Source organism: Hemicordylus capensis, chromosome 1, assembly GCF_027244095.1.
Source record: "Hemicordylus capensis ecotype Gifberg chromosome 1, rHemCap1.1.pri, whole genome shotgun sequence".
NCBI lineage: Eukaryota > Metazoa > Chordata > Lepidosauria > Squamata > Cordylidae > Hemicordylus > Hemicordylus capensis.
In genome coordinates, this window is record NC_069657.1 from 187,072,621 (window position 1) to 187,096,445 (window position 23,825).

At 42.2% G+C, this 23,825-nt stretch overlaps 1 protein-coding gene across 12 annotated transcripts in view; it reads left to right on the plus strand.

The window, feature by feature from the left end:
• The window catches only part of TANC1 (tetratricopeptide repeat, ankyrin repeat and coiled-coil containing 1), a 225,385-nt gene that overhangs the window by 109,366 nt on the left and 92,194 nt on the right, over positions 1-23,825 (plus strand). For 8 of the 12 annotated variants that reach the window (XM_053260287.1, XM_053260270.1, XM_053260337.1 and 5 more), the window contains one exon: positions 6,323-6,526. In XM_053260287.1, coding sequence (XP_053116262.1) covers positions 6,323-6,526 — 204 coding nt within the window. Of the gene's footprint in view, positions 1-3,535; positions 3,573-6,322; positions 6,527-21,050; positions 21,099-23,825 lie in introns of those variants that run through there. The other 4 variants (XM_053260307.1, XM_053260246.1, XM_053260316.1 and 1 more) reach the window with 3 other exon arrangements.

Below are 23,825 nucleotides of genomic sequence, written 5' to 3' on the forward strand. Positions count from 1 at the left end.
GTTCAAAGTCAGTCAGGGCTCAGGAATTGACTTTCTGGGCAGTGATGATGCTTCTTGGTGGTTTCTGTGCCTGTCCTCTAATTCAAGCTGCATTAGGGAGTTCTTTAAAATTGGCTCTTAAAACAAGAGACAGATTTGTGGAGGGTAGACCATGAAAGGTGAATGGAGTATCCCATGGACTGAAGCAGTATATCATTATATGCTAGCTGCTAAGGGCCATCAATGGAAGAGGGTCACCACTTTATGTGCCCCTTGTGAGCACTGAGATACACCTGACTTGTCATTGTTGTAAACTGATTGCTGTGCAACAACAAAATCTTGCTTTCACAGATACCTGTTAGCTCTGAGGCAAAAATCTCTTGTCCTGAATGGGATGCTGTTTCCCCCATATTATTTGCTGAGCTTGGGGCTGCCCCTCATCCCCCAAAGCATTTGTATTGAGCCCTTTGGGTGAAGTCCATATTATAATGTGAAAGAAACAACAAAGTTCACAAAAGAAGCCCCAATTGCTCTGCAAACTTGCAGGAGCAATTTACTAGGTGTATTTACCTCTTGCAAGTTGCTAACTATTTACTTATATAATATAAATAGACACACAGACTCTTGCAAACTCACTCACCACTTCTAGCAGGTAAAGCAGCCTTTCAGTGAGGCTTCCAGTGACAGCCGCTGCAAGATGTGGTGTGTGTGTGTGTGTGTGTGTGTGTGTGTGTGTGTGTGTGTGTGTGTAAACCAGGGGGGGGGGATTCTCTTAATTTTTCACCTGCCACTTGCTCCATATCTAAGTGGGATGGTCTGTGAACACAAAGCTTTGTGCAATCATGGGGTGCTTTTTTGTTTAAACAAATGCATTGCTATTCAGCTTTCTGATTACCCCTGGGATGACCACAACCCCAGATGACCTACCCCCCAAGACCCCTCTTCACCACTTGTGTCCTATTTTCAGGCAATGGAATGTTAGCAACCATTGTCTCAACAGAGGGAGTAGCTGTGTGTCAGGTGGGAAAAGAGAGATGGGTGGGGACAGAAAATTCCTCCCTGTGTGGTTTGTTTACCACAGCATGGGAAACTGGCTCTTGTGGATGGAAAGAGGAGCAAGGTCTGTTTGGTAGCAGAGATATGGTACATTTGGGCAGGGGGCAAATGAGATTTGTTTGTCAGTAAGCTTCAGCAACCTGAAGATCAAAATATCTTTGAATTCTGTAAATTGTATCTCCTTGTGAAATATGGTAGATTAATGAGTCTATCCAAAGCTGTGCTATATTTATTGATACAATTTTAAAAGATATAAATAAAAAGTTTCAAAAAAAGAAACACAACTCTCCCAGCTATAGCAAAACATTCAACCAGAAGTTGCATGTCCTGCGGTTTTCGCATAGCTGGTTACTTTCTCAACAGTTTACTTAAAATGCCTCCTGACAATCACACAAAAATGCCTTTCGCTCTTCAATACCTTGAGTATATTAACCTGGACTACCACTAGAAGAGTGCAGGAAATATTTTAAAAAGGCATATTTAGATGCCTTACTCCAGTTCTGGGAATCTTATGACTTTTCAGATGGATACAGATAAGTGGAAAAAAAAATTTATAGCTATGTCCCTGGCAAGTGTCCAGAGGCAAAACTGGGTGGGGACAACTGCATTAATATCAATGGAAATAAAGGCTAATTTGGAAGGATATGGTTCATGAATTTTTCAGTCAATTTACCTTTTGCGAGCCAATGCTTATCAATCTTTTGAAAGAATACAGGCAAGAGTTCACCCCCACCCTCGATGAATTAAGATACAAACACATACACACAATGTTTACGTAGTATTTTCATCTATGTACAAAGTACTTTCCATGCATAGTTTCTTTCATATGACTACCCTATAACAGTGGTCAGTGTTGTCTTTGTGCCTGTTGCTTATAGATCAAAGGAGGTGAAAAACAAAGGTGAATCATGTTGGGTGTGTTTTCTTAAAAGCAAATGTGTTTTGTATGTTGAATTACAGCTCCCCACTGTTCCCTTTTCAGCAGTATCATACAAGGATATCTTAACTGGGTGCTAGGAAAAAGCAGCCTGGGAATGGGTGGGGAGAACCCTATTGAATGTCAATTCCACTGTAAAAATGTTTTGTGTGTGGTGAAAAGCCAGCATCATTGGGGGGCTTTGCCAATAAAATATCTTGTATTCAGCTGACTTGGATACTACAGTTACTGCAGAGTCTACTGGAGGTGTCCAACAACTCCTTTTATGAGATCAGACTGGATCAGTTTAGGTGTGTGACTCTTGAGGACATGGACAATCTGCTTCGGACAGTGCACCCTACCACCCGTTCCCTTGATCCTTGCCCAACATGGTTTATACAGTCTAGTGGAAAGGTTATCAGAGAAGGTATCCTTCTCTGAGGGAAGGTAGGAAGCCTCCTTGTCTTAAGGAAGCCATTATTAGACTATTATTGAAGAAACCTATATTGGATCCCTTGGAGTTAGGCAATAATAGGCCAACGTTCTGTGGTTGGGAGAGTTTTTTGAGAGGGTGGTGGCATCTCAGCACAAGGCAGCCTTGCAGGAGACAGGTTATCAGGACCAATTTCAAACCAGCTTCTGGGTAGGCCATGGGGTGGAGACTGCCATGATCAGTCTTATGGATGATATCCAGTTGGACAGAGGGAATGAGACTCCGGTCCGTTTGGATATCTTGGTAGATTTCGCTACCATCATACATCGTATTCTTTTGAATTGCCTGGGAGAGTATTGAATTATATGTAAGCTGCCTAGAGAAGTTTTGTTATTATTATTGATTCAATTTATATACTGCCCTTCCAAAAATTGCCCAGGGCAGTTTTGTTTGGAGGAGAGCTGGTCTTGTGGTAGCAAGCATGACTTTCCCCCATAACTAAGCAGGGTCTGCCCTGGTTCCATATGAATGGGAGACTTGATGTGTGAGCACTGCAAGATATTCCCCTCAGGGGATGAAGCCGCTCTGGGAAGAGCAGAAGGTTTCAAGTTCCCTCCCTGGCTTCTCCAAGATAGGGCTGATAGAGATTCCTGCCTGCAACCTTGGAGAAGCCGCTGCCAGTCCGTGAAGACAATACTGTGCTAGATAGACCAATGGTCTGACTCAGTATATGGCAGCTTCCTATGTTCCTATGTGTGTTAGATGGCTCATAAATAAAATAAATAAGTTGAAATGTTATATTTCCCTGCACCCTTCTTTGCTGAATTTTTAAAATACCATCTGTCTATCTATCTATCTATCTATCTAATTCTCTAAGGTGTACCTGTGGCTAATCCCAAGAGTTTAGGAGCAGAAGCAGCATGTTGATTGGGCAGTGGGGATTGCATATGCAGATAGGAGTAGAAGCCTGTGGCACCATGGTGATTGGGCAATGGGGGATTCCATATGCAGATAGGGAGGGGGATCCTATGATGGTTAAGGTCAGTGCAACTGTTACTGTTCAGAAGATGTTCTTATGAAAGGATTGTGTGTAGGGGTCTGCAAAGAGAAGGGTCATGAAGGAGGAAAGAGCCCCTTCAGGTGGAGGCTGCCATGGTGTGAATTAGATGAGGAAACAAGATGAACAAGGTCTGTTAACTCAGGAAGGGAGGGGGGAGGAAGGGAGAGGAAGAAAGACCTGGGAAGAGCGAGTGTAGGAGAGAAAAAAATAAAGGAGAAGGAGAGAGAAAGAAGGAAGGGTGAGGGATGGGCCCAAGCCTGTCAGCGGCCTGAGGGGAACGAGTGGTCATGGTGTGGGTGACAGCGAGGAAGGGCCTGGTCAACTACTACTGCTGCTCCTGTGGGGAGGAGCGGGGCTCGGGTGAGGGTGGGGAGGTGTCTGGGGATAGGGGGCTGCAGCTTGGCCAATAGGCACCAGCAACGCTGCAGCCATGACCAAGAGGGGTGAGGGGGATAGAGTAAAGGGATGGAGGAGGAGGAGGAGTGTGGCTCAGGTGAAGGTATAGAGATCTCTAAGGTGCGGGGAGCTGTGGTAGGGGGTGAGGGGAGCCATCAAGTATTGTCTTGTAGATGCTCTGCTTGGTTTAAGTTAGTTAATATTGTTTTTTAAATACTCGTTCCTCAGTGGAAACTCCACTGTAGACATAACACTCATGCAGTAACATCCATGTGAACACTTTATTTGAGGGTAAGAGATCCTATCTAAAGATGCCTTGTGTGTACAGAAAATTTGCTCATGCAAGACAGCCCCAGTTTTCTCAGATTTTTGCCCCTACAGCTCCTCGCACATTATCCGATGGAGGGTCCCCTTACCCTCACAAGCACACTTAGCGGTGCTTCAGTGAGAAGAATTGGGGATGGAAGGCCCTTTGTGCAAGCAGAACTTAGTTCTCGCTCCTTTTGGATGAAATCCAGTAATACTTATTCCTCTTGAGAGAATTGTTTGTACTCCTGGGCTGTCCTTTTTTAACTCTACTGTTACAGAAAAATGTACAAGATGTAAAGCATATTAACAGTGTTTGTTAAACTGAGTTGTTTGTGACCAGTGTTCATTGACAAATGAATACATTGAGCTTCCAGAAGTTGATTGCAATAGGTATGGATTTTAGGACTGGTGGTGCAGTTCTCCTGAGGTATCCTGATTTGGCTGCTTTTGGAGACAGGATACTGCCCTAGATTGGTCATCTGCATAAGACTGTTGTTATTCTGGCAGTGGATGTACAGGGATATATCACATCATATAACAAATGATGCTGGTTTTTCACCACCCCAAAAGCATCTTTAAATCAGTGGATTTTTCCTCTGTTGGAGGATAATCTGTCTTTAGCTCTACTTAGTGTAGAGCAGACATTCATCTATTCCTTCGGTGCACGTGTTGCGGTGAGACTTTTTTGTCTTGGCATAATATTTTAAAATATGGAACATACCTTCTTGAAGATTTTGGCTTCTGGACCCCAGTTTGAAAACTACTGCTTTATTATTAGCTTTATTGTGCTTGTTGATTATTATGGTTGATCACCTTCATTAGCCATGGGATGGTGCACAGAAGTTAAACTCAACCAGGATTTTTCTTAGTTTGTGAAGAAAGCAGAGGAGCTTCAATCATTATTTATATGTTTGTTTTCTTACTTTGATGCATAATTTAAAATTTTAAAGTAGTCATCCTTTTTGCTTTTGTAACAAGTTGAAAAGTGGAGTAACTTGTAGTTAATGCTTGTTCAGCTCTGTTAATATCAAGGAAAGCAATACAGTATTTGGTGTTCAAAACACCTAGGCCTGCATGCTTATTTTTAGCCATGCTTCATCTTTATTCATAAATATGGGTGTGCAGCCCATATTGTTTATGCATATTTAAATGGAAGTAAGTTCCATTTAGTTCTGTGAGACTTAGTCCACAATGAACAGAGATTGTAGTCTTAGAATAACAAAAAGGATGAGAATTCCCTTTGGAGTGAAATTCTCTGAATACATTTTTACCTTTATTATTTCATATACTTGTTCTAAAGGTTACTCAGATAGAAGGAATGAGTACAGTTGCAGCTAATGGCCCATGTAAATTGGAAAGATAGCTGAAAATTATCATTTTATTATTTTTTTAAGCATTACGTTCCACTTCCTGGTGGGGCACTTCAATTGGCATCTCACTCATAGGAACATAGGAAGCTGCCATACTGAGTCAGCCCATTGGTCTATCTAGCTCAGTATTGTCTTCACAGACTGGCAGCAGCTTCTCCAAGATTGCAGGCAGGAATCTCTCTCAGCGCTATCCTGGAGAAGCCAGGGAGGGAACTTGAAACCTTCTACTCTCCCCAGAGTGGCTCCATCCCCTGAGGGGAATATCTTGCAGTGCTCACACATCAAGTCTCCCATTGAAATGTAACCAGGGTAGACCCTGCTTAGCTATGGGGACAAATCATGCTTGCTACCATAAGACCAGTTCTCTTCTCCTTGATCCTATGATCAAGTGATCCATTGATCACTCATCCAGATGTTAATACAAGCAAGATTTGATGGCTGTAAAGGATGCTGAGCATAAGTGCTGCTTGATGTGGCAATGTGATTTCAGTATCTGGCAACATTTCAGTATCTAGCAATTATCCTTGTCATGATTATATAGTGGGAAACTAAATTTTCTATTTACCTTGTTGTTCCTATTTATATTCACCTTGTTGTATTTGCAGTTGTTCTTTGTAGGACACTAAAAACAGTCTGCTCTTTTCAGGGTAAAGCTTGATGCAAGGGGATTTGTTCTCATATTAATGATTTTTGTACAGCTCTGTACAATCTTGTAGGAACAATCTGTGTTCAATCTTGTAGGAACTATGCAGTCAGTATTTCTGTTCATTTGTTGTGTAACTTTGTTTTTTCTCCATTTCCAGTAGGTGATTCATGCTCAGAAAGTGCACTACAGATAATCACCACATCTGGCCATAGTGCAGACTTCCCTGGTGGTATCCAGCCTGTACCTGAAGATGTGTACAGAATGAATTTGGCCAAAGGAGTCTCAATGTCTTTGCCATCATCACCTCTGTTGCCTCGTCATGCCTACTTGATGCAATCAAGAGCAAGCAAAAAATCTCCAGGTAACATTTTTTAAAAGCAGTTTCTCTCCATCCTTGCACTGAAACAATACAAAAATAATTTCCAAGTGGTAGTTCTTATTCAGTTGACACATTTCCTTCTGCTAGACAGATTCTGTCAGCATGGTTCAGTTGCTGTCATTCTGATTTTCTGGATAGGCAGCAGGACATGTTGCAAATTAAATGACATATTAATTATTTCTAGGTTGTAGCAGATAGCACATGAATTGGCTCTCTACCTGCCTGATGTAATGCCTCGGTTATTGTTTTCTTTCTTCCTTGTGTGGAGATTGGAGAACATAATTGTGCATCTGTGCAGAACATGTGAGAAGTAAGAGTGAAGAAGGTGTGTGTGTGTGCGTGTGTGTGCGCACGCACACGCACACACACACCTTTTTTTAATACATGGGAGGTTAGAGCAATATTTGGCTCTCTCCGTTCAAGCTTTGATTTCATGCAAATTCTTTTAGAAATTGCAGAACATCAGTGGATTGAGCCATTTGCAGCTTGTATTAGAGGACTGATGTTGCTTTTTAAAAAAAGTTCTGAAAATGATTTCTGCAGATCTGATTTACACATTTAGCTTAGCAAAAAATATGACATCAAAAGCTGGGGAAAGACCATTCAGGTTTTTTTATCAGACCTTCTGAAAGCTTTTGTTCATAGCAACAAGTGATTGTTGGTGTACATATCTTACTAAATAAGGTGTGGCTACTACTGGTCACCCTCTTATCAGCATACTGAACTCATTCCAGCACACTAATATCACTTTGACTCTGCAGACCTCAGGGCTTGAATATCTGTGGAAGTTTGCCAAGCTTCTTAATTTGGTTATTCCTAATAATGATTTTGCACTGGCAAAATGCTAATATAGGAAATATTAGGAACTATCTAGGATTTCAGACACCATAAAATTGCATTCTATAGTAGGTGAATTTTCCAAAATAGTTTTGGTTTATAATGTTTGACATTTTTATTTCCCACCAGTTTGCAGAATTAAGTATGGCTTTGAGGTGAATCAATTAGAAATGTATGGACCTTGGCTGACATCCAGAGCAACCAGATTGAGTAGTGGAGTTGTGCCTGCTGCAGAGAGGCTGCTCAGAGCTCAGTGTTATGGAGCAGTAGAGCACGTGCACAGAAAGAAGTGGGGAGTGAATTTTTGCTGCTCGCTCTGTCCTGGTAAATGCTCTTTGCCTTCAAAAGCATGTCCCTGAGGGCTGTGAGATTCTCAGGGTTATATTTTTTTAAGGCAAAGAGCATTTACCAGGACAGAGCGAGCAGGAAAAAAATCCCTTTGCTCTCTCCTTGCATGGACACTCTGCTGCTCCACAACACTGTGGCTGAGCTCTAAGCAGCTTCTCTGCACTGAATCAGTTCTACATCATCCTGATTTGGCTGCTCTGGATGTCAGCCATTGTCAGCCAGAGCCAATGTTGGCAGGCCTCTCCATTCTAATAGGGTTGTTCTGAGAATAAAATGGGTGCCCTTAACTCCTTGGAAGAAGGCCATGGTGGCGGGTGGGTGGAGAAATAAAACTTTTTGTTTCAAAGTATTTTTTTGCCATGGTACTTTTGCCATGGTACTTTTTTTTGCCATGGTAGTTGATTGTAGCATTATGTAACCTGTTGTACTGAAAAACATTTTTCACCATTAGTGGATTCTATTTTTGCTTCAATAATAGTTACTTCTAGGTCCAGCTACTTTCTCTGAACTTTCTAGTATTGAAAGTTACTGCAAAGCATATCAGTTAGCTTTGACCTTATTTGACTCTTGAATATAATCTTCAACACATTTAACTCCCCCACGCACTTGGCTTGGAATTCCCAAGAAGTCCTTTTGTTTCAAGCTGTTCACATTTTTAACCAGAGAGTCAGCTGGCCTTGTTCAGTAGGGCTGTTTAATTCTTATAGATTACCCTATATATAATGCAATCCTGAGCTTTCATTTATCTGACTTCAGTTAAGCTGACCCACTTATACTAGCACTGGATCATTTAAAAACTTTCTCGTTTGAAACATGGTGATGGGAGGAAGAGGGAGCAGAAAAGCAGTGAGGAGCGGATAGATATAGAGATATTTATTTATTTATATTTCTGACAGGGAGACAGAATCTCTTTGTTCCTTCCTTTCTCGCAATTTCCTTCTCTACACAGGTGTAAAACTAGTGCATCACTTTATCCTAATACATATCAAAGTGCAGAGATGCACCTAAGCATTTATATAGCGATTATTCAGGTTGTAATACACGTACTCAAAACTCAGTTCATTTAAACGTTCAGAGTCTTATTTAGTCTGTTGGTGTCTTAGATATGTTCTCTTAGGTCAACTCAATAACCTAAATGTTTGTCTCAATATTTTAATTGAGTTTTTAATAGTTCTGACATTTTAAAATTTTAATTGTTGTGATGTTTTAAGCCTTTTTATCTGTTTTTGTTTTGTTGTGAACTGCCCAGAGACTTGTGTTTTGGACAGTATATAAATTTTTTAAATAAAAAATAAAAATAAATAACAACTTTTACTGGAGTGCCTTAGGGAGACACATCAAGGTTAATCTTTAAGAATTCCACAATACTAGGAAGTATTTCTTAGAGGCGTACAGTTTTGGAAATGGAAGAGACTTGGAGGAGTTCTAGTCCAACCCTCTGCTCATTGCAGGAAACTGCTACAGCATCCCTGAGAGATGGCTGCCCGGCTGCTGTTTGGAAACCTCCAGCTGTTAGCAGCCAGTCTGTTTCCCCTGCCCCCATCTCCAAGGAAGTAACTAGGCTGGAGTGGGCCCTAGGACAAAAGTGAGCATGGGTTCCTGTCCATCCCCCTGCCCCCCAATCCCCTACCACCTTCTTCTCCCCCCTGTCATGTCTTTGCTGCAGAAGTGTAATGATTTGGTGAAAAACAAAACATTCTCAGCACACTCTTTATCTCACTCCTTTGCAAGTAACAACACATGTTCTTTATGCTTGCAGGTGTGCTCTCTCTCTCTCTCTCTCTCTTTCGTGCATTTCCCTGGCTCAGAAATATGTGTTAAAACATATATGCTTACTACCTACATATATCCCTACTGGAGAGGGTTCATATTTATATTTATATATTTTTAGGCCCAAATGAGTCCTCCAATGAGGAGCCCAACAGTGTGTCAGTGAGCTTGGGAAGTGGAAGGGGGAGTGGATAAAATTGTCACCGAGCCAATGGAAGTTCTCTGCTCAGGGTCCCAGCATCATTCTCTCCCCCCACCCCACCCCCCCCACTTGTTTCGTTATAACGACACCCCTGCCCATCTCCATTTGTCCGTATCAGAAACTGGCTTACCAGCAGAGGCACTTCTGCAGAAGCAGGCATTTGATGTCACAGAAGGATCAGTACTAAATTAGATGGCCATGCTGTGAAAAGCTAGACTGGTGGCAAAAACCACCTGCAAAATGTGAATATAATTGGCCCTTGTTATCCGCTGTCTTGGCACTTGCAGTTTTGCATCTGTGGTCAGGCAGTATGTACCCAACTTCATATCTAAGTTGTGCTTTTATTGGATTGCTTTAAGTTCATATCATAATTTAAAAAAAAATTGAGTCAGAATAAGGTTAACCCAGGGGCTCCTTCTTAACCAGAGTTTGAAACTAGGCTTTGAAGTAGATTTGCATTCTTTGGGAAAGAGAGAGAATATTTTTGGCATTGACATTCACTAGTGCCTGTAAAGAGAGAGACTGACAACCTGACTAAATTACTTGATGGAAGTCCTATTGAAATTAAGTAGTTCTTTAGTTCTGTACCCAACTTCATTATCTGCTGTACATGGCTTCATATATCTTGCGGTTTTTGACAGCACAGTTCTGCAGTTATATCGTCATGCTCTTGGTGCATGTGCTTATGGGTTGTAAGAGGAGTTTGGAGTGCTTTAGTCTGCATGTTTAGCGCTTTTTGTGCTTCTAAAAGCCATTTGGGGGGGCCTTTGGCATCCTTAGGGAGCCATTGGGAGCCCTCAGGAGCCATTGCTCTAGATCAGGCATCCCCAAACTGCGGCCCTCCAGATGTTGCTGAACTACAACTCCCAGCATCGCTAGACACATTTTTTTGTGGCTGGGTATGCTGGAAGTTGTAGTTCAGCAACATCTGGAGGGCCGCAGTTTGGGGATGCCTGCTCTAGATCTTTTGGAGGCTTTTTGGAGCCATTTCTGTGGAAATTGGGAGCCTTTTTAAAGCCATTCCTGGTGTACTGAGGTAATTCACACAATCAAAAGGCTGTCCAGGTTTTCCTCCTATATTGCAATCACCTCTGCCCAGGTTTTCCTCTTACCTGAAAATTGGGAGCTTCCAAACGCAGCTTCCAAACCTGGGTAGAACACAGTTTTTGATTGTGTGAATGACCTCGTTGCTTGTGTAAGAATCAAATGTGTATATTACATGTTCAACTAAAATTGGTATTTGCAAGTTCTCGCTTCCATCCTTTTTTTTTTCTTTTTAAAAACGTTTTGGATTGCTCTCATACTGCTCTCTAGGAGTTAAAAACAATAAGCATGTGACAATATAGAAATTGACAGAACCATATGTTCAAGAGGGTAATGCAGGAAAGAAAACTAGAAAAAGTTGTAAAGGAGCAGAAGAGGAGGATTAGATGGGGAGAGCAGGAGCAAGGAATGAGGTCATGAGAGGGATGGGGTGAGGAAGCGCTCTCTCTTTGACCTCTGTGATCATCCTGAATTAGAAGTATAAAAGTTCAAGTATGCAGTTTTGATACATAAAAGTGGATTTTTCAAAGATGAAAGAGCCTTGTAATATTTAATGCCTATATTTTAGTGTCCCAGTTGAAGTAGATGTAGTCTAGGAAAAATGTCTTTTGGCCTTTAGAAAGATAGACTTGTCAACAAGAATTCATAGCTCTGATGAAACCCGATCCCAACAGCCTCGAGTTACCAGTATTGACAAATCTAAGTCATGTTTTAATGATGTGTGTGCTTAACAGGTAGTATATTGGATTTTAAATCTATTTCAGGCTGCTGCAATGGATATATTTTTTAATTATTAAAAACAAAACTCATTTTTTATTATTGTTATTATTAATAATAATAACCACTACCACCAGTATTTTTCTTAATTTTACTGTGAGCTACTGGGCACAGGATCCAGACTAAGTTAGTCATGACTAATTCCCCTTGAACTTAATAGGACTTAAGACAATCATGTTTCATTTATTTCAGTGGTGCTTAGTTATGACTGATATACTCTGGATCTTTGATCCTGACTCTTTTACAAATTACAACAACTTTTATATACTGCTTTTTAACAAAAGATTCCAAAGCGGGTGAGAGAGAGTAGGATCTCTGTCTCCAAAGGGCTCACAATCTTAAAAAGAAACATGATAGACACCAGCAACAGGCACTGGAGGTACTGTGCTGGGGGTGGATAGGGCCAGTTACTCTCCCCCTGCTAAGATAAAGAGAATCACCATGTTAAAAAGATGCCTCTTTGCCCAGTTAGCAAGGGGGAAATCTTTTTTTAATTATTCCCCTCCATATCTAAGTTGTGCTTTTATTGGATTGCTTTAAGTTCATATCATAATAAAAAAAAAATTGAGTCAGAATAAGGTTAACCCAGGGGCTCCTTCTTAACCAGAGTTTGAAACTAGGCTTTGAAGTAGATTTGCATTCTTTGGGAAAGAGAGAGAATATTTTTGGCATTGACATTCACTAGTGCCTGTAAAGAGAAAGACTGACATCCTGACTAAATTACTTGATGGAAGTCCTATTGAAATTAAGTAGTTATTTAGAGTAACTCCTGAATAGGTCTATTGAGTAACTTAGTCTGGAAGTCAGCCATATTGCTAAAGTACAGTTTAGGTTGGGAAGGGAAGGGAGAGGAAATCTGTGCCAGAGATGGGGTGAGAGTAAATAGGCTCATGGCTAGACTCTGATCTGTGAAAGATCAGAGTTGGAAGCATTTTATCTACTTGTGGACTGTAGTTTTAATTGTATGCCTTTGTATAGTGTTGTGGTCTGATGTGTTAGTGGCCGACATCCTAACTAATGATGCACTGGTGCACCATGTTATGTGCCAGTGCTGCAAATGGGTTTCTGACTAACTGGTGCAGCAGCAGCAGCAGGGCTTGCTGCGCAGCTCTCAGGGACATATTTTTTGGGTGATACCGAAGACTAGTGTGGGAAGGGGAGTTTAACATTCGCCCCCCTCCCCATGTGAGTGCCGGTTCTGTTATGGCTGAATCACCTGCCATCTCGTAAAGCACCTCTGCTTTGTTAGGATGTTGGCCTGTGATTTTGGTGATCTGATTATAAACTGTCTTGGCTAGGATAATTTTTTTTAGATAAATAAAATCAAAATAACTTCTGTCCTAGACCAGTGAAAAGATTCCCTTTAAGCTAGCACTCCATTGAGTATTCTCAAAACTGAATGTTTCTTTTGGCCGATTTCTCCTGCTAAAATTTGCTGAATTTTATCTAGCAAGATGTGATCTGCCTTAGAAGGGTGTGATTAAAGATCATGATAACTAACAATTCTTAAGCAGACACTATTCTCTGAGTCTCTACTGCAGTGTGTGTGTGTGTGTGTGTGTGTGAGAGAGAGAGAGAGAGAGAGAGAGAGAGAGAGAGAGAGAGAGAGAGAGAAATTTATAAATTATTTATACTCTCCTCTCTACCTCACAATCTTTGGCTTACAATAAAAATAAAACTATATCGGGGGAAATCCACATACATTAAAATTATCAGTCTAAACACATGTGCACATGCAGAGAGAGTGAGCACAAAGTTGGCAAGTATCAAAGTAGCAAAAATATTATTTTGTTACTCACCAGCAGTTCAGGGGAAAGAAAATGGTTTTAATGTGGTGCCTAAAAGATAGAAGAGTAGATCTTACTTTCTGGAGTGGATATTCTGTAATTGAGGCATCACAGAGGAGGCCCTATTCCCAGAAACCAACCATGTAGTCTCCAGAGGTGGGGGCACCTGGGTGATATTTACATATACATTGATTTTAATGTTGCTTGTCTGGATAGCAAGAATATCTGGGAAACATTTTGAAAGCTTCACATTGTATGCAGGTTTCTGTGTGGTGTTTGTGGAATCTGGGACTTGCCACAGAAAATGTTAGAATCTTGAGAACACAAATTCTCTAATAATAATAATAATAATAATAATAATAATAATAATAATAATTATTATTATTATTATTATTATTATTATTATTATTATTATTATTATTATTATTATTATTATTATTTCTTGTTTACACAGTCAGACAGGTGTTATTGACTGGTATGTTTTATCCAGACAACGAGTCCTTCCCAAGGACCTGGGATGCCAGAATTTTATTGTCAGTTGTTATAGATATCGTCGCAGAATATAGGCTGTTCCCAGTAAAGCTGCTTTTTGTAATTGGCTGGTGGTGATTTCTGTGGCCCCCATGGTGTTGAGGTGCTCTTCAAGGTCTTTTGGAACTGCACCCAGGGCGCCAATTACCACTGGGATTATTTGGGTCTTTTTCTGCCACAGCCTTTCAATTTCAATTTGTAGATCTTTGTATTTGGTGATTTTTTCTATTTCTTTTTCTTCTATTCTGCTATCCCCTGGTATTGCTATGTCGATTATTTTGACTTGTTTTTCTTTCTTCTCAACTACAGTTATATCTGGTGTATTGTGTGGCAGATGTTTGTCTGCTTGTAGTCGGAAGTCCCATAATATTTTTACATCTTCATTTTCTTCAACTTTTTCCATTTTATGGTCCCACCAATGTTTGGCTACAGGTAGCTTGTATTTTTTGCAGATGTTCCAGTGTATCATCCCTGCTACCTTGTCATGCCTTTGTTTGTAGTCAGTCTGTGCGATCTTTTTACAACAGCTGATTAGGTGGTCCACTGTTTCATCTGCTTCTTTACAAAGGCAGCACTTGCTGTTTGTTGTTGACTTTTCTACTTTTGCTCTTATTGCATTTGTTCTTAGTGCCTGTTCTTGTGCAGCCAGTATTAAACCCTCTGTTTCTTTCTTCAGGTTGCCATTCTTAAGCCATTGCCAGGTCTTGGTGATGTCTGATTTTCCACTTATATTGTGCAAATATTGACCATGCAGGGGCTTATTTCTCCATTTTTCTGCTCGGTTCTTGACTTGTTCTTTCTTGTAGGCCTGCTTTCAACATTGGTGTTGAATAGTTTCGCGTTATTGACCATTTGAAGTGCATCTTCTTCACTGTCCTTTATATATTCTTCGAGGCCTATTTTCTCCTCCTCTACTGTTTGATGGACTTGCAGCATTCCTCTTCCACCTGAGCTGCGAGGGAGGTAGAGCCTATCGACATCACTGCGGGGGTGCAGTGCATGATTTTCCTGGTCTTACGATCCAGCGTCTGCCTGGGTCCAGTCTATTATCCCTGCAGTGTATCTGATAACAGGTATAGCCCAGGTGTTTATGGCTTGTATGGTGTTCCCGCCATTGAGTTTGGACTTGAGGATTTTTCTAACTCTCCTGATGTATTCACTTCCTATTTTTCTTTTAACTTCAGTGTGTGCGATGTTATCAGCCTGGAGAATGCCCAAGTATTTGTAATGTTCTTTCTCTTCCAGGTTCTTGATCTTTCTTCCATTGGGCAGTTCTGTTCCTTCTGTTTTTCTTATTTTTCCTCTGTTCATTATTAATGCAGCACACTTGTCTAGTCCAAACTCCATTGCTATATCGCTACTGAATATACGGACAGTGTTTAGCAGTGATTCAATTTCTGACTGGGACTTTCCATACAACTTCAGATCGTCCATGTACAGCAGATGGTTTATTTGACTTGATGTTTTAGATGTTTGGTATCCGAGGCCTGTTTTATTTAGTATTTGTGAAAGTGGGGTCATGGCGATTACAAACAACAGAGGGGATGGTGAGTCCCCTTGGAAAATGCCTCTTCTAATGCTAACCTGTCCAAGTGTCTCGCCATTGATTGTTAACTGTGTACTCCACATGCTCATTGCTTTTTTTTATAAATATCTGAATGTTTTTGCTGACACCAGTTGTTTCTAAACATTCTAGTATCCATGTGTGAGGCAATGAATCGAAGGCTTTCTTGTAGTCAATCCATGCAACACTTAGATTGGTTTTTCTTCTCTTGCAATTTTCTAAAATCATTTTGTCAATCAGCAGCTGGTCTTTTGTGCCTCTGGTGTTTGGGCAATTTCCTTTCTGTTCAACTGGAAGCTGTTTGTTAGTTAATAAGTGTTGCATCACTTCATCTGCTATTATTTCAGTTAATAATTTGAACATGGTTGGCAGGCAGGTGATCGGTCTATAATTACTTGGAACTGCACCTTTTGCTGGGTCTTTCATGATGAGATGAGTTTTCCCAGTTGTTAGCCATTGTTCAATATCACCTCCTTGCAAAATGTGATTGAACTGTTTTGATAGTTGTTTATGAAGGCTTGTTAGGTGTTTAAGCCAAAAGCCATGCAGTTCATCGTCGCCTGGAGCAGTCCAATTTTTAATTTTCTTTGCTCTTTCACTTATTAATTCTGGTGTTATTATTAGATCTTGCATTTGTTGGTTACATTTTTTGACCTCTTTCATCCAGCCTGCTTTTTTATTATAATCTATTGGATTGTCCCATAATTTCCGCCAGAATTGCACTGTTTCTTCTTTATTTGGTGTTTCTAGGTTTCTTGCAGTTTCTCCTTCTATGCTTTGGTAGAAACGTCTCTGATTCGACTGGAATTGGAGATTCTGCCTGTGTTGTGTAATTCTGGCTTCATATCTGCTAATCTTCTTTGACACTGCTGTTATTTGCTGCTTTATTATTTCCAGGACTTCTCTAATTTTCCTTGAATCTAGGTGGTATTTCTGGATCAGATACTGTTTGGTGTTTTCATTCTTCAGCTTCTTGTCTTTCATATCTTTCAATTTACTAGCATCTGATCTAAGCCTGGAGATTTTATTTTCTAATCTAATCTTCCATTTAGGTGATGTACTGGTGTCTTTTTTTACAGGTCCACTGATCTTATATCCGAGCTCTTGTGTTGTTATTGTTGCTGCACTGTACATTAGTTGGTTTGTTTCTTGCAAATTCTTGGTTGTTATCTCTGCAAGTGCAGCATTGACATCTTTTAATGCCTGAGCAAGTTGTTTTTTGGCAACTGTTTTTAGAGCTGGAAGTCGAACCCTGGTGGTTGTTTGGTTCATGTGCTCAGTTATTTTTTGCTTTAGTTCTTGTTGCTTTTCTGTTAAACGGCATTTGGGTTTTTGAGGTGAAGGCAAAGGGGTGGTTGCCTGGTTTTGATTTTGAAACAGTTCAGTAACAGTGGCATCCTCGATTTCCAACACCTCCTCCACCTGTGCCTGAGCAACTTCTTCAGTTGGTGGTAATTCTTCTTCCATATCTTGAGCCTGTGTTGCTCTTTGCAGTTCTTCCAGCTCAACTCCTGCGAATCCTTTATTTCTTATTATGTAACTTCTCTGGTCTGCTAGCCTTTGTTCTGTGATTTATGTATCTGGATGCTTCTCTTTCCAAATGTGGTACATTCTTTTTAAATAACCTCTTCTAGTTGGACTACACTTGTAATAGCAGATCATTATTTCCTTGTTGGCATTTTTCGTATATTTTTTTCGGTTAAGCGACGTTTCTTCCAGTAACTGCTGTCTTCAGCCCTGGTTGCTCAACTGCAGATCCTGAGTCCTGTTGCCCACTTGCCACCAGATTTCCAGGGACTATCGCACCTGGCACGGTCCTTGTTGACCCGGGCGACGACCGATCCGGTATAGATTTATTAAAGTTACGTCTCACCATATTGTTGATGGGAAAGGCACTCTCTGTCTGGCTCCTCTGGTGAGACCTGTCCAGTATGGTTGGATCTCTGGCATAGCTCTCACCTTCCTCAGAGCACACAAGCCCCACAACCACGCCAAGGTAGTGCCTCACTGGGGGTTGTTGTTGTTGTTGTTGTTGTCTCTAATAGTCGTGATGCAGTTTGAAAATCTGTTGCCTGTTTTTGGCCAAAACCATGTGTATTTCAAAATACTTTAAATATAACTTGGGAATCTTCCCCCACTTCAGTAAATGCACATTACTACGATTCACAAGTTATGCTTCTTACAATTTAAACTTCACATTGTTCCTGTCCAACTGTTGAGTGAGAAGACAGCTCTCCAAACCATTTTCTACCGTAGATACTAGAGATGTGCAAATTGATTTGACTCAAATCAATTCAAGCTTCTATCAGGCTGATACAAGTGATTTGAACTTGAATTGAATCACCCTTAGAATAAAGGGCCTGATACGCGTTCACATCGAATCAACCCTGATTTGAGCTCAAATCTGTTCAAGTTACTTAAGTGCCATTCTGGCATGCTTCCCCCCCTTGCTGATTGGTTTTCTGGCACTGGCTTCTGATTGGCTTGAGATCTCTTTGCTGATTGGTTGGCTTATTAAACAAATCAAATGTCATGTGCAACTGTTCCCCCATTAACTGGGAGGAGGGAGAGGGAACAAAAAAGGAGGAAATTTTCCTCCTTTTCAAAGGGTCTGGGAGAGGAGGCAGAGAGAGCCCTTTGAAGAGGATACACGAGGAGAGGAAAAAGGAAGGAATCATGGAAGGTATGATTTTGTGGTTTTCTTTTCTCAGCACTGAGTATAATATGCTGTGCTATTGCTGCTATATTATTAACCATTTGGTTTTGCTGGATCTCAGATTGACAAAGACAGAACTTGGGTGCTTACCTGCCTTCCTTTAGTTGTGGTTTGGTCTGTTTGTGAGATAGTGTTGTGGTAAAATATCAACAGTGGCATCTCGCTCTCTCTCTGTAATATTTCTTGGTGTTTGCTGTGATGAGCTCCATGTCTGGCCTTGAGACGAACTTGTGCTTCACTCACTGTTCTGGTCTGCTCTTCAATCTGCATTCTGCATTGCAAGGTGTACTCAGTCAAAATGTGGCTGAAGACATTCTAGTTGAGCTTATGGCTATGCTTGCTGGCTTCTAAGGGTGCTGCTCTTGCAGCTGTTACAATACTGAAATAAGGAGTCATAACTGTGTGTGAGAGCAACTTGAGCCAATGATGTTACTGTAGTGTAGGGACTGTGGCTGGCAGTGAATTCTGGGTCAATGATTCTTTTTTGACCATTTTTGGACTGTGTGTTTGGCAAAATATGGTGTTCTGCATTGGGAGGGACTTTGTGCTTCTATTGTGCAGGGAAGGATTGTGAAAGTTGTGTATGCAGCTTGTTTCGGCCATATAGCACAATGGGGAACTCGAATCACCAGTTTCCCATGGGTGGGTCCTAAAGATGTCAAAGTGTGTTGGGTGATAGGCTAAGATGGGTGCTACCTACCAGCCACAAAAGAAATGGGCAAGCGAACAATTTTTAATTTTTTTTAAGCTTTCACCAAAAATCCCATAGGATCCTATGGGTTAAAAAGGTTTTTAAAAATTTAAAAATTGCCCACTTGCCCATTTCTTTTGTAGGTTGCGTAGTAGGTAGCACCAATCATGCCCTACCACCCAGTCTACCTTGGTGTCCCTAGGGACCAACTCATGGGGAACAGTGGGGTGTTTTGAGTTTCCCATTGTTCTCTATGGCTGAAACACTCAAATCACTCGAATTGATTCATTGAAACAGCTGGCAATGGCTGCTGCTTTGACGAATCAATTTTGGGTATTTTGTGATTCAGTTTGAGCTTGAATTGAATTGCATCATCAGATTTGTGCACATCTCTAGTTGCAGGCTCCCTAGTATCCTGCAACTAGATTCTATTTCAATCTTGAGATGAACAGTGACTCTGCCTTTGTACACCAAGCTGGCTGCCAAGAATAGGCAAAGCAATTGCCATATGTATTAGGCAAAGGTATTTTAAAAAATGTTTCACATTTGAAGTGCCTTGTCAGATTCTCTTTTTTGAAATTAAAATATTATGTGTTCCAGTCTTATCAAAAACAACAATTTTGGCAACTGGGGTGTAGCAGGAGGTGTGAGAGAGGAGAGGACAGATGATGATGATGATGATTACATTTTATAACCTGCTCTTCCTCCAAGGAGCCCAGAGCGGTGTACTACATACTTAAGTTTCTCCTCACAACAACCCTGTGAAGTAGATTAGGCTGAGAGAGAAGTGACTGGCGCAGAGACACCCAGCTAGTCTCATGGCTGAGTGGGGATTTGAACTCGGTTCTCCCCGGTCCTAGTCCAGCACTCTAACCTACACCACGCTGGCTCCACAGAGTAAGTTTTCAGATACATGATCACTGGCAAGTAAAAAAACAAGGTTCCCATCTTCTTTATATTTAAAAGCCTTAGGACGTAGGTGGCATATCTCGTAGTATGTGGCACATCTCGCGAGGGTTCTGACAACATTTGGTGAGAGAAAGAAGGCATGGAGAAGGAGGGCTGAGGAGCGGATGGAGTTGCAACCAATGAAAACCGGTCCCGCCAAGGAGAGCCTTCTACCAACTGTTTTCTGTCTCATGTGCTGGCAATTCGCGTATTGGCTCTTGAGGTGAATGGGTCACTACCCTGACTTCCCTCACCCCCGAGTGGCAACTTGAAGGGAAGAGCCCGTGTGGGCATTTAGTATTAAGGAGAGGCTTCTGCCAACTGTCTTCTGTCTCGCATGCTGGCTCTGAGAGGAAGGGGTCGCTACCCTGAGTTCCACCATCCCCGAGCAGCAACCTGAAGGGAAGGGAGGGAAACAGACGGAGCCTGTGTGGGCGTTTATTTTTGTAGCAGTAGATAAATCTCTCTGAAATGACTGCCTCACCCGTGGCAGACAGCAGTCCCCACAAGCTAAAGCGGAGCAACTCTCCCAGGAAGAGAACGGCCATGACAAAAGCCTGTGAACTCCCTTTACTTTGCGGCGCTGGCTCCCACAGCAGTTGCAGAGAAAGCCCTGCACAGCTTGGCTGCTCTGCGTCCTGCAGCTGGGCTTCAGTACAATACAACACAGCAGGGGCTGTGGCGGGGCATGACAATGAAGTGTGTGTGTGTGTGTGTGTGAGAGAGAGAGACAGACAGACAGACAGACAGACAGACTCTGTTTGAGTATGCTCCATTCTTAGTGGGTCTCCCCTCCTCCACCCTGCACTTTTGCCAGGCTTCCCTATGTGCAGAACTCAGTGGGGATTTCCATTCACAACCCGCCCCCCCCCCGCCGCCCCACATGTCTCCACCGCTTTCTCACCCTCCAAGCCTGGAGGGAAAGCAGGATGTCAGGTGCACAAATGCAAGAGGCTACACTTCCCCTAGAAGAACCAGCCTCAGCACTTTCTAGGAATGTGCACGGACCTGGCAGGCCCGGTTCGGTCCGGCACCCTGAACACCCCCTTGATTTGGTCCGGTCTGGGGGGGTCGTGGACATTTTGTTTTTAAATAAAAAATTTGTTTGTTACCTACCCCCTTCAGGGGAGTTTTTGGAAGCGGGGGGGGTGTCCATGGAGCCACGCAGAGGCCAATTGCACAGGCATGGCGGCCTCCAAAATGGCCACCACACCAGAGGAGGAAGACCCGAATGCACCGAAGAGCTGGCCAAACGGGCCGGTTTGGGCTGCAAGGGAGGCCGGTGGAGGAGGGGGAACCTCAGTGGACCCTCCGGACTCCTCCAACTCCCCCAAAGGGGGTAAGTAACAATTTTTAAACAAACAAAAAAAGTCCATGAACCCCCCCGAACAGTTGACGGGTGTTTGGTCTGGGGTCGGACTGAACAGAGGATGGTTTGGTTCGACCCCGAACTGTTGAACCGAACAAGTTCGATGTCAAACCTGTTTGCACATCCCTAGTACTTTCCTGCACTCTTCCTCCCCGCCTCCACCAGCCATCCCAACCAACATGATGGTGGGGGTGCAAGTAGATGTGGGCTTCCAAGGTTTGGGGCAGCTGAGCTGGAAAGTAAACAGGAGGCAATTGGGTGCTAGAATAAAGGGAGGGACACACAGGGGATCTCTCTCTTCCCCCCACTGAGTCCATCCCTTTGAATACGTTTTGCAGTTTATGTAGAAGGTCGATTTAGTTCTTAACTACTAAGGGCTCTGATCCTGCAGTGTGCAGGACTACAGCTCCCATAATCCCCAGCCACAGTGGCCAATAGCCAGGGATGATGGGAGTTGTAGGCCAGCATCTACAGAAGGGCCACAGTTTGACATCCCTGTCTTAAAGGATTAGATCCCTTTCAGGTTGTGTCTTCCAAAGATATGGACAAACTGCTTCGGGCTGCGCATTCCACAGCCTTGCCCAACTTGGCTTATTTAATCTGGTAATTGTATTATCAGAGAAGGTCTGATACCATAAATGCTTCTCTGAGGGAGGGCAGGATGCCTCCTTGTCTTAAGGAGGCTATTATTAGACCTTGTTTGAAGAAACCTGCATTGGAATTGACTAATTAGAGCCCCGTTTCTAATCTTGCATGGCTGAGCAAGGTGATTGAATGGGTGGTGGCTTCTTGGCTCCAGGCAGTTATGGATGATATGGATTAGCTAGATCTGTTCCAGACTGACTTTGGGGGCATTCTGTGGGGTTTTATTATTATTATTTTATAATTTTTACATTTTATATCCCGCTCTTCCTCCAAGGAGCCCAGAGCGGTATACTACATACTTAAGTTTCTCCTCACAACAACCCTGTGAAGTAGATTAGGCTGAGAGAGTCACCCAGCGAGTATCATGCCCAGGCCCAGAGTCACCCAGCGAGTATCATGGCTGAAATGGGATTTGAACTTGGGTCTCCCTGATCCTAGTCCAGCACTCTAACCACTACACCACACTGGCTTCTGCCTTGGTTGGCCTGATGGATGATCTCCAGTTGGCTGTTAACGCCATTTATCCTTTTGGATCTCTTTGTAGCTTTCAGTACCATCAACCATGGTATCCTTCTGGGTTGCTTGAAGGAGGTGGGATTGAGTGTTTTATAGTGGTTCCATTCCTACCTTTCTCACAGATTCCAGATGTTGTCGCTTGGAGACTGTTGCTCTGCGAAGTGAGAACTAAAGTGTGAAGTTCCACAAGGCTCCATACTGTCTTCAGTGCTTTTAAACATCTACATGAAACTGTTGGGAGAGATCATCTGGGGGTTTGGTGCAGGGTGTTATCAATATGCTGATGACACCCAGATCTATTTCTCCATACCAGCTTCCTCAGGAAATGGCATGACTTCCCTAAATGCCTGCCTGGAGGTGGTAATTGGCTGGATGAGGCATAACAAACTGAAGTTGAATCCAAATAAGACGGAGGTATTGATTGTGGTGGGTCGGGACCTGAGAGATGGTTGAGATCTGTTTGTTCTCAGTGGGGTTACACTCCCCCTGAAAGATCAGCTTCGAAGATTGGGAGTGCTCATGGATTCCAAACTCTCTCTGGTTTCTCAGGTTGAGATAGTGGCCTGGAGCGCTTTCTATCAGCTTCAGCTGATATGTCAGCTACGCCCATTTCTGGAGGTACATGGCCTTAAAACGGTGCATCTGCTGGTAACCTCTAGGCTTGACTACTGTAATGCATTCTACATAGAGCTGCCTTTGTATGTAGTCCGGAAACTACAACTGGTACAGAATGCGGCAGCCAGACTGGTCTCGGGGACAACCCGAAGGGACCATAAAACACCGATTTTGAAAGAATTGCACAGGCTGCCAATATGTTTCTGGGCAAAAAACCAAAGTGCCGGTTGTTACCTATAAAGCCCTCAACAGCTTGGGTCCCGGGTATGTAAGAAGTGCCTGCTTTGTCATTAACCCCATCACCTATTAAGATCATCTGGAGAGGTCTGGTTATGGTTTCTGCCAGCTCATTTGGTAGCGACTTGGGACCGGGCCTTTTCCGTGGCTGCCCCTTTAGCTCCATATTTGGAATATGCTCCCTGCTGAAATAAGAGCACCCCCTTCTCTCTTTGCTTTGAGGAGGACTCTCAAGATGTACCCATCTCAGGCTTGAAACTGAAATTTTTTGTTGTGTTTTTATCTGTGACCTTGTTTTATTTGTTTTTTTGAATTGTTTTTTATTATTTTTATGTTTGCTGTATTTTTTAAATCAGGTGGCATAGAAATATGAAAAATAATTAAATAAATTAACTCCCCCGCCGAACCACATTGATGTGATGAACGCATATAAAAATGCATTTTTGTCTTTTGCTGTGTTCATCAGCTGCAGGAGAGATGTTCAGAAACACTTCAGCATGTATGAAATTGGTCTGTCTGCGTGTGTGAAGGATAAAGCACTGAATGTTTGGGGGAAAGAGCCTGGAGGTCATGGGTGTTGGGAGCCACAATGACAGAGTCCTGTGTTCTTTCTCTTCTTTGACTTTTGTGTTCTTAAGTGACTTTTGACACTTGGATGAATTTATTTTAATATGGCTTTTAAGG